At 67.3% G+C, this 10,486-nt stretch overlaps 2 protein-coding genes across 5 annotated transcripts; both read left to right on the forward strand.

Moving 5' to 3' along the window:
• The first annotated feature begins 124 nt into the window (after positions 1–124).
• LOC125180440 (transient receptor potential protein-like) lies at positions 125–5,183 on the forward strand. Of its 3 annotated transcripts, none has more exons than XR_010825379.1 (2): positions 125–552; positions 667–4,388. XR_010825379.1 is itself a non-coding variant. In XM_048050643.2 (2 exons), exons 1-2 carry the CDS (start codon positions 2,640–2,642, stop codon positions 5,008–5,010), a joined length of 837 nt encoding a protein of 278 aa, XP_047906600.2. In that variant the 5' UTR covers positions 125–2,639; the 3' UTR covers positions 5,011–5,183. The 3 variants fall into 3 exon arrangements, 2 of the variants coding, with proteins under 2 accessions (XP_047906600.2, XP_066834584.1); XM_048050643.2 differs by having other exon boundaries at positions 125–2,712; positions 4,247–5,183; XM_066978483.1 differs by having other exon boundaries at positions 4,247–5,183.
• A 134-nt stretch (positions 5,184–5,317) lies between these two features.
• On the forward strand, positions 5,318–10,231 carry SPINT4 (serine peptidase inhibitor, Kunitz type 4). 2 transcript variants are annotated; one of them, XM_048050645.2, is made up of 3 exons: positions 5,318–8,913; positions 9,071–9,268; positions 9,613–10,231. In XM_048050645.2, the coding sequence occupies exons 1-3, from the start codon at positions 8,799–8,801 to the stop codon at positions 9,897–9,899; spliced, it is 600 nt and encodes a 199-aa protein (XP_047906602.2). In that variant the 5' UTR covers positions 5,318–8,798; the 3' UTR covers positions 9,900–10,231. The 2 variants fall into 2 exon arrangements, with proteins under 2 accessions (XP_047906602.2, XP_047906603.2); XM_048050646.2 differs by having other exon boundaries at positions 9,095–9,268.
• Positions 10,232–10,486: the final 255 nt, after the last annotated feature.

A 10,486-nucleotide genomic window follows, 5' to 3' on the forward strand; every position in this document is an offset into this window, starting at 1 on the left:
GGAGGGGCGGCGGGGGGGCGGTGCTGTGTGTGCGTACGGAGGGGGCGCTCCCCTCCGGCCGGGCCGGCCTCGCCTCAGCTGGGTCCGGGTCCGGGTCCAGGTCCGGGTCCGGGTCCGGGTCCGGGTCCGGGTCCGGGTCCGGGTCCGGGTCCGGGCGGGTCCCGGCGCCGCTCCCCCCCCGCCGCGCCCCCCGCCGCCGGTGCTCGCCGTGCCCGGCCGCGGACCGGAGCCTGCCCCTGTCCCGGGAGCTGGGCGGGCCCCGGGCCGGGGCTGGCGGCGGGGCCGTGCCGTCCCGCAGCCACTGCAGGGCCCCGTGCCGCGGGGCGCGCCCCCGGTGGGACCGAGCCGAGCCCCCCGAGCGGCCGGCCGCCTCCCGGGGCCTCGCGTTCGTCCCCGGGGGTGCCTGCACCGGGCCCCGGGCCCTGCCTGGCCTCCCGGCCCCGCCAGCTGCAAAGTGAAAACCCAAAGCGCCACGCGGGGCTCGCCGGGCCCTGCGCGGCGCTGAAGGAGCGGGGCTTTCTGCTGGCATGACGTTAAAGTTCTCCTTGGGAGGTGAGCTTGCTGTTGTGTTAGTCGTGTCTCTTTGTTGCTTCCAAGATAAATCAGATAAATCAGATACATAAACGAGACTTAGGGACACGCAACATTGAGGCGTCTTGTGTTCAGGGGGAAGCTGCTGTGGGGGTGATGAAGGAAGGCCGGGTGCCACCGGCAGCGAATTGTCCCCGAACGCAGCTGTCCGTGCGCCCCCGCTGCCTGCGGGGCGGGAGCCTCCTGCCGTTGTCCTCCCCTCGCTGCCCGTGTGGTCGGGTGGCTTGGCCCGGATGAGGTGAGGCGGTGACACAACCCAGACCCGCCGTGTGGCCGTGCTGGTCACCGTGTTGGCATGGCTTCGTTTTTGTCAGTACTGGGCTTTTTCCATGCAATTTTGGTTGCTCCAAATTATTAGCAACTTTATTTGCACAACCGATGAACGCACGAATTCTGTTCTTCCTGAATACCTACTGAGGTGGTTGGCTGTTGCTTGGTGGTTTGTGTTTGGTTCCCTTTTTTTTTTTTTTTCCCTGCGGTAAATCAGCAGCAGTGGATTTGCAAAGGAGGAGGAAGCAATACTGGCCCTAGGTGTCTGGTCGGGGTTCTGCTCGAGCACAAAGCAGACGTTTCACGTGCAGACCTGTCGGCTGGGAGGTGTGCGTGCCGGTACTGTAAGGTGACCTGAGATACGGAGCCCTGGGTCGTGCTGGAGCTGCGCAGCAGTGCCCGTCGAAGCAGCGCCTTCGGTGTCCCCTGGGAGCCCCCTCAGGGAGCCGCTCTGCCGCTCAGGTCACGCCCGTGAGTCACGGCTGCTCGCACCGGCTGGGTTTCACCCCGCGCCTTGGTCACTTTTTGAGGTAGAGAGGAAGTAGATAGGAATCTGTGGCTAAAGAGTAATGGAGATAATTGCAGAGTTATCATTACCAGCCCCTGCAATGTCTCATCCGGAGCGTTTGGAGGCCGGCGTGTGTCAGTGCCGGCTGCGGCCGGTGCCACCTCTGGGCGCTCAGGTCTGGTCACGAGTCGGGCGGAGACCGGGGAGCTGTGGTCACCGAGGGGCTGCGCAGGGAGCGCCCCAGCGCTCTGGTGGCTGGGGAGGGGCTTTAGGGGGCAAATCTGGCATGGTCCATGTAACCTGGCTGTGGAACTACGGCACTTACACCTGCAGAAAGGTGACCCTGGATTTTTGGGGATGGATTTTCCAAGGCACGACAGCTCCCCGCCATGTGGGGGTCCCACGGCAGCGCCGCATGCCCGCGGGCGGTGCGGGAAGCAGCAGGGCGCAGGGGCGGTGCGGTGCGGGGCCCTGCTCAGCACCGCCGGCTGCAGCAGTAACGCAGCCTGGGCACCTGCCCGGGTAGACCCTGGGGCTGTGACGCACGGAGTGCGGGAACGTGGCAGACACGGGAAGTTTGCAGGGAAATAGCACCGGAATTGAGTCACGGCCACAAGGAGTGGAGGAAACCTGCACTTAGAGCACGGAGCCTTCCTCCCACGCAGGTTGGGCAGCACCTGGGCCCTGCACCTTCCCATTTCCAGGCACGCGGCCCCCGCACTGCCCCGCGCGTTGCCTTTTGCAACTGGCCGTGCTGCGGCACGGAGTGTTCTGTCTGTCAAGAGAACTTTTTCCTTCTGTTTTTAAAGCATAAAAAGTTACAAAACCAGCAGCGCAAACGTGCGCGTGGAGCGCTGAGCTCCTCGGGGCGATGGGACGCTCCTTCACGCCTTCCAGAGCACTGCTTGGAGCTGGGAAAGTGCCCCCCAGGGGGAAAGCACTTTTGGCATCACAAACACCTGCGAAGGGGAAGATGCCTGCGAAGAACAGACCAAAGTGGGCCTCGAGGGAGGGCTGGGTCACGGCCTCAAGCGGCGGTAAAGCCTCCGGGGGCTGCCTGCAGCGTGCGGCCGGGCTGTCCAGCATCCTCTCCCACCGCTCCGTGGCGGCACAGCCGGGGTGCTGCCGGCGTCCCGAGCGTCTCTGCGGTGAGCGGCGTTGCGGCGGGACGTGGGAGGTTCCCGGGGCCGCCTCCTCGGCCCTCGCCGCCTCTCCCGGGGGGGAACCTTAAATCCCCGCCCGGCGCCGCCCGGGCACTCGCGCCGGCAGCATGCGGGCGAGCGGCAGCCTCCTGCTGGGGCTCCTGGCCCTGAGCGCCCCGCTGCACGCCGCGCCTGCTGCAGGTGAGCACGGCACGCCCCAGCGCCCCGAGGAGACAGCCTGGGTCTTGGGTGGCGTGTGCTTTAGTGTCTGCTTTAACCCTGGCGTTTACGAGAGCTTTCTGCGGAGGGTTGCAGCCCTCGTGAGGTTTAACCCTTGCTTATGTCGTGTGATCTTTGAGTTCTGCCAGGCGTTAAAAGCCGGGCAAATGCTGAGTGTCTGCTGTGTTCCGGCCGCCGAGGCTCCTCTCGCATTCTCTAACATCCTCCTGATGCTGTTTCTCCCGGTGCCGTCGGCTGGGGCCCCACTTGCCCTGAGCACCAGGAGGGTGCAGCCTGGCGCTGCCCAGCCGCAGCAGCTGGTGGGGCCGGGGGCCGCTGGCGCCGGGGTTTTTTTTTTTTTGGGAGCGTCCAGATGGGGGACGGAGCCTGCAGCCGCGGCGGTGCTGGGGAGATGCTTCTCCTGTCTCGTCGGGCAGAAGCAGCTCCCTTGGCAGAGCCCAGGGCTGCCGTGGGCTGGACCAAGCCAGAGGCAGGAGCGAGACGAGACCTTGGCTGGGCAGGGGGCAGCTGAGGGGGCTGTCACCCGCGGGGCCCCAGCCACGACTGCTTTGCTCTGGGCATTTCTGCATCAAAATGAAAGCAGGCAGCTGTTAGAGCCTGAACGGGGCAAGTGCTGTGTCCACGCACACGGGTGTCCCCTTGGCTGCCCGGCTCCCTGCTCGTGGTGTGCTGCAGGCACGCTCCCAGCCACCCCCCGAGGGTGCGCAGCCTCGAGGGGGGCGCGCGTCTGGAAGAGGGGAAATTCTCTCAGAACCATTTTTTTTTTTGTCTCTTCCCCTCGGGAATAATGGCAAACTTCCGAAGAAATGAAAATTGCATTTCTTTCTGAATGAACAGTGAACTGATTTTTAGAGCAGTGTTTAAAATTCTGCTGAGCTGCTTCTTCCAGAATGCTCCTGTGCTTGCTGCCACCTGGGCTGTTTTATTTTAGAGCTTAAACTACTGGGCAATAACGGCTCAGCGTGGGCCAGATGGGCTGTTGCTCTGTAATGAGATGCTGGGGCCATTGCACTCTAATGGAAACGCGTCTGCAGAAACGTCTTCATCGTTTTCTGAATGTTCTTCTCTAGAAACCTGAATTTCTTTTGGTCTTGGTTATAGGCTGTTGTAAAGCTTGTGCTATAGCTCACCTTTCTCCAGCAAGTCAGGGGTTTTGACGCCTTCATTTCTGGTACTTCGGTCCCGTTCCCTGTTTTAGAGAGCTGCCGAGAGGCGGGCGATGCCCGGCAGCAGCGTGTTGCGTGCTGCAGCTCCGTTTCTGGGCTCCCTTGTTACTGCTTACCGGGAAGGCGCGCGTGCTTGCTTCAGAAACACGCTTAGCAACGTGCCCGTGCCCTGGCTGAGCACCACCTCGCACATTCATTCTGTGTTGCTGCTGTCAGTGTCTCAGCCCTCTCCCGTTTCCCCCACCCCTCCTGCAGGGGCTGCCCGGGCGGCTCCCGCTGGCACCCAGGGGCTCTCTGGGCGCTGACGGCCCCGTTCTCTTCCCACCCAGGGGTGCCCGGAGCAGCCTCCGCCGTCCCCGCGACTCGGCCGCAGCCGGAGGACGCCCCGCGCCGGGAGGAGCCCGACCCCGCGGCCGGGGGGCAGCAGCCGGGGGCAGAGCGGGGCAGCGCGGAGCAGCGCCCGCGCGGGGCATGGCCGGCGGCCGCCAGGCCTGTGCCAGGGACCGGAGCCGAGAGCGGGGGGAAGCCCATGCCGGGGAGCAAACCTCTGCTGCGGGAGAAGCCGGAGACTGAGAAGAAACCCAGTGCGGGGAGGAAGCCAGCGTGCGGGGGGAAGGCGGAGGCTGGGGAAAAGCCAAAGACTGTGTCAAAGCCAGGGGCAGGGGGGGAAACGCAGAGCGCAGGGAAAACGGAGAGCAGGGAAAAGCCGGAGGCTGGGGGGAAGCCGGAGACTGGGGAGAAACCTGTGGTGGCAGAGAAGCCAGAGGCAGGAGGAAAACCAGAGGCTGGGGGGAAGCCGGAGAGTGGGGAGAAGCCCGAGTCGGGGGAGAATTCCGAGTCTGACCATGGTGACAGCGAGGAGGGTGATGACAGCGATGGTGACAACGACGATGACGACGATGGCGACGAGAAAAACGAGCATGAAGATGAGGGTGAGGATGATGATGGCTATGATGACGATGACGATGGCTATGGTGACGATGATGAAGATGATGGCGAGGGTCACGATGACTATAGAGATGATGACGGATACGGTGACGATGACGACAGTGAAGAATACGGTGGGGGTGACGGCAGTGACGACGCTTGGTGACCGATGCTGCAGGGTGAGGAGCGCCTGTGGCGGGTGGGCGCGTGGGGCGGCCGCCCCCTGCCTCCGTCTCTGCCTCGCTCTGCCAGGGCTGGTCCTGGGCACCAACGTCGCTCTGGGCAGGACCTTCTCTTTCCAAATAAATCCCACGTTGGGCAACTGGCTCAGCACGACAAGCTGTCCCTTGTCACAGTGCCTGGCATGGCACGGCCGTCTGGGGCGGCCCCAGCCCTGCCCAGGGGATGCTGGAGCTCCCACGCCTGGGGTCCTTTGCGGAGACGTGATTCTGACACCGAGGCAGAGCCACAGGGACAGCGCAGCCCAGGCTCACGTCCGGGACCAGCAGAGCTTCCCTGGGCCAGGAGAGCCCCCTGCGGGGTCCCCACAGCCCCCTGGGGCTTCCTGGCACCAGGGCACCTCCCAAAGCAGCCGTGCTGGCAGGGCTCGGCCAGGTCCCGGCCACAAGCTCGCGTGCCCCTTGGAGCCTGGCTGTGCCCGCAGCACCATGACCACGACTCGCTGGCAGCGGGGTCAGGAGCTGGGGAAGCACCGCTCACGGCGCTCAGGTGCGGCTCCGACACAGTCCCTGGTGCCCGGGAGCAGAGCGTGCCAGCGCCCGGGTGCCGCACTGCACCCTGCTCCCTGGGGGCTCTGGGGTCCTGCCTGCGCCAGCTCGAAGCCTGCTGGTGCTGCGGGAGGAGCCGTTCCCAGCTGCATCCATGCAGACCCAGAAACACCCCTGGTATTTCACAGCCCGGACGAGCAGCAGAGCTGAACCGGGGAGAGGTTGGGGCTGGTTGTGCCCCCTGGGGCCGCCCGGGGCCCTGGGCAAGCTCCAGGGACAAGGCCAAGTCCCCTGTGGGGACACAGCGGGGTCCTGCCAGGCGTCTGCTGCAGGAGGGGCTCTGGGAACAGGAATGAGCCCGGTCCTGGCAGCAGCAGCCCAGCCCATGGGCTGCAGGCAGGACTCGTGTGCGGGCCCCGGGGCTGGCCGGCTGCCGTGGCACATCCCTCCGCAGGGCTGGGGGCCCGCGGGGCCAGAGGGGGCTCACCAGGAGACTGACACAGCAGGAGCCACCGGTGCTCATTGCAGACTGGGTTTACTGGCAAGGAAGAGGCAAAGAGACAGCCGTGCCTGGTGCTGAGCTGGGTGCAGCGGGAGGGGATGGAGGGTGATGGGTGCTCGTCCTGCAGCCGAAGGATGCCTCCGTGTCCGGCTGTCTGTCCGTCCAGCTGTCCGGCGCCAGGCGGCTGCACAAGCGGGGTCCTCAGTGGGGGTCCAGGCGGGAGCTAGGTGAAACCTGGGGAGCGGCAGGAGCGTCCCAACCCTGCGGCATGCCGGGGCCCTGGAGGGCGAGGAGGGCCCAAGCCCCCGGGTGCCCCTGGGCTGTGAGGTTTGGGGTCACACAGGGGGGGGCAGCACCGCTGTGTGGGACGCTGCACCCCAGGCACGGCCGTGCTCGGCCCTCTTTGTGCGGCCGGGCACCCCCCATGGACCTGTCCCCCTCTCACCTGAAGCCACCAGCCGGGCCCAGAGGCAGCAGAGCCCCAGGAGCAGGAGCAGCGACAGCAGCCGCATGGTGCACAGGGCTGGCAGCACCAGGCTGCTGCGAGGCGCTGGCAGGGCTTTAAATCCTCCCTGGGACAGGGGTTGGTCCCCGTGACCCCGTCCCTGCCCCAGCTCCATCTGAGCGTGACCCCCCCGTCCCCTCCCTCCTGTGTGCCGGTGCCGCTGGACGAGGCTCACAGGGAGGCTCAGGTGGGACCACAGCGCAGCTGCGTGCCCCCGGTGCTTGGCTGTGGGCTCTGAGCGGCCCCAAGGGCTGAGCTGTGCCGTGCCGAGCCGAGCCGAGCCGTGCTGCAGCACCCAGAGCACCCACGGGCACCGGCACAGCCGTGAGGGCAGCTGGGGGACAGGACAGGGCCGGGGGGACCCCAGTGCGGGGCTGGGCTCTGCGAGGCAGCTGGAGGTGGCTCCCGGGCCAGGCGGTGTGGAGCAGCCCGTGGTGCCCTGGCAGCTCTCCGGGCATTGTTCTGCCACTGGGAACAATCGCTGGCTCCCGAGGGACGTCCTGTGACTGGACATGGTCCACAGCCCCGTGCTGCCGGCAGCCTGCACCCGTGTCTGGGGACTGAGCCTGGCCCAGGAGGGACGGTGGCCACCACCCCACACCTCGGTGGGGCAGCCGGGGCGCAGGGCAGGGAGCTGGAGGCCGCGTGGGGAATGGGTTCTGCCTGGGCACCGGTCCTTGCTGGAGCCGAGGTGGTGCCTGAGTCCCCGTCCCTGTGCCAGAGCTGCCTCTCGCCTGCTCCCGTCCATGGGATCCCAGGACCGGCCACAGCTCGGCTCTGCCTGTACCTGGAGCCCCGCGGTGACACCGCCGGGTGGCACGGCCCCAGCACCGCCGGGTGGCACAGCCCCAGCCACAGGCCCGCCCCGGGAGGTGCCGCATTCCTGGGTGCTCCCCGGGCCGCCCGGTCGCTGTTTCTGCCGGGGCGGAGGTCCGGCCACGCTCACCCCGCGCTGCTGCCCGTGACTCAGGCTGCGCGTCCCCAGGGCCAGGGCAGGACGGGGCCCTCCACGCAGCTGCGTGGTGCCGGGCTTTTGGCTGCGCGGTTCCCCGACATCTCCCTCAGGCAAACCCCTGCCGTGCCGCCTGCCCCAGCTCCTCCGAGCAACGCCTCTGCTCGGCCCCGGCTCCGTCACCCCTGCAGGGGCTGCTGTGCAGTACGGCCCCAGCTGGTACGATCATCACCTGGGTAGAGGAGATGCCGCGGAGAGATAGCAGCAGGAAAAATGTAGCCTGGTAGATTTTGGCTTCGTGACCCTGCCCTCCTGCCGGGCGCGGGGCTGTGAGTTTCTGTGCAAGCAGGGGATTTCCCGGGCAGCTTGGGGGCTGTGGGAGACGCGCAGAGGGCAGCCGCCGAGCTGTAGCCCTGGCAGCACCAAGGCGGGGGCCGGCACGTCCCCACTCGTGTCCCCCATCCCTGGGCTGTGGCCGTGGTGAGGCTGGGCTGGGTTCCAGCCCCGCTCAGGCTTTGCCTTGTCTCTGGTGTCCGAAACTGGGGACGCTGCGGGGGGGGTCTCTGACCTCGGCGTTTGGCGAAATGTTACTGAAAAGCTGCGGTGGGGCGAGGGCAGGTCGGGGGCACCTTCCTCCGCACCCCACCCGGGTCCAACTTTCCTGCCTCTCCCTGCAGAGCTTTCGTCTCTCTCTGCTTCCCCGTGGGACAGTAATTACAGCACTAATTAGGAAGACAATTATTCCTGCTGAATGGGAAGAGCTTAATCTGCTTCTCTCTCACTTTGCTGGTTTCACCCCACGCCCGCCCACGTGCGCTGGGTGCGGGGGGCCCGCCTGCCCTGTGCCCTGCGAGCCCGGTGCCGCGGCCGGCAGCCACGCCGCTGCCAGCACCGCACCCGGCTGCGGGGGCGCGGGAGAAGGAGGTGACCCAAGGCCTGGAGGGGCCCATCCCTGGCTGACGGCTGCGCCAGGGCCGCAAGGGGCTGCGGGCGGGCACCGGGTGTCCCCAGCCTGGCCCTGGCACCCCGGGGCTGGGTGCCCCGAGGGCTGCAGCAGCGCAGCCTTCCCGTCCTACCGGTCCCCCCGGCTCCAGGGCTGCGGCTGGGATGCCGCTGGGGAGGCCGGGCCCTGCCTGGGTGCGGCTCGTTACCCTCACGGCAGGAATTAGCAGGACTCGGGCGCCAGCCCTGCTCCCTCCACCCTGCTGGCGCACCTTAAATCCCAGCCTGGCGCACCCGGGGCCCAGACCCGGCCACCCAGGGCACCATGGCGCTGCGAGCCTGCCTCCTCCTCCTCCTCCTCGCGGCCCTGATCCCCCTTTTGGCACAGTCTGGCCCGACCCCGCATGCGCCTGGAAGATCGGAGCCGGCGACGGGGACGGGTGAGTGCGCTGGGGCACGTCCCGGGGACAGGGATGCTCTGGGTGCTGGTGCTCCCCGCTGCCCGGCATGGTGCAGGGTGACCACGGGGCTGGGGCAATTGGGGTCCTGCTGGGGTCCCGGGGGGCTGCTCAGCCCCTGCTCCGTGGCCCTCCCCAGCATCCCGGCCGCTGCATCCCGCAGAAAAGCCCGGGTACTGCTACCACATCCCGGAGGTGGAGAACCTCCTGGACAAGGACTGCAGCTCCTGCCGCAAGGACACCTCGTGCTCCCACTGTGCTGGTGATGCCGACTGCCCCGGTGCCACCAAGTGCTGCCCCAGCAAGTGCGGCTACACGTGCCAGGAGCCGGTGCTCGGTGAGGGCTCAGCGGTGCCGGGCGGGGGGGCTGGTGCTGAGCCCCGGGCGGCCGGTCAGAGGGGCGAGCCCAGCACGGTGGGAAGGGCTCCCCGGTGAGCCGGGCTTGCAGATGCCCTCCCCGAGGGCTGCCCCTGAGTGGGGTGAGGGATGCGGTTCCCTGGGGAGGGTGGGCGCAGACTTGGCCCTGGGTACGGAGGGGTTCGGTGCCGCGTGGGGTGGGACCCCCGCACAGATCGCTCTGCCGGGCTCCTGGGGGCCCAGAGCAGACCCTGCCCCGCTGGGCAGCGCTGAGCCTGGCGGGGTCCCCGTCCTCGGCTCACCTCGGCCCCCGCGACCACGCAGATTTCTGCTACCTGCCCTCCGTCTGCGGGAACTGCAAGGCGCTCTTCATCCGCTTCTTCTACAACGCGTCCAGCCAGCGGTGCGAGGAGTTCATCTACGGCGGCTGCGGCGGCAACAGGAACAACTTTGAGACGAAGCGGGAATGTTTCCAGGCCTGCTCCCACGCCGGTAACCAGCCGCACCGGCAGGGCCCCCCCCGGGCTGTGGGGCCGCTGCTGCCCCCCGGGGCGATGCTCAGCCCGGCCCCGCTCCTGACCCGGCGCCTTTCAGCCCCAGGTGCCCGGTAGCACCTCCTCGCCTGCGCCCGGCCCCTGCCAGGCAGACGCTGCTGCCTGTGGGCACGGCCCCGTCCCCAGCCCCGTCCCCGTCCCCACAGGGAGCTGTTTCCCGTGGGACTGGTGGTGGTGGGTGCTGCTGCCCGTGGTGGCCGTGCTGGGGACCGTGGCTTGCCCAGGGACATCTGCCTGCCCGAGGGCAGGGACGTGGTGCCCACAGCAGCCTGGCTGTCCCCTCCTGGGCCATCGCCATTGTCGTCATCATCATGTCCTGCCTGGAGGAGCCCAGACCGTCCCCTGGGGCTGTGAAGCTCTCAATACAAGGACAGGTCCTTTGATGAGCAGGTCTGGGTCTTGTCCTTCCTGCCGCAGGTCTCGGATCCAGCTATCCCAGCACAGCTCCTGCTTGCATCTAAATTGGTTTCCACGCCCAGTTCTGCCCTCAAGCTGCAGATGTGACCCGGCTGGGCCCTAAAGCAAGCTAACGGTGGAGAAACATCCCCACCTCGGTGCGGGGTGGTCCCCGTGCTGCCCCCAGCTCTGGGGCCGGCCAGGCTGGGCTGTGCCCACTGTGCATTGCTGAGCTCCTGCGGCCCCAG

Source organism: Anser cygnoides, chromosome 16 (genome assembly GCF_040182565.1).
Source record: "Anser cygnoides isolate HZ-2024a breed goose chromosome 16, Taihu_goose_T2T_genome, whole genome shotgun sequence".
Lineage (NCBI taxonomy): Eukaryota > Metazoa > Chordata > Aves > Anseriformes > Anatidae > Anser > Anser cygnoides.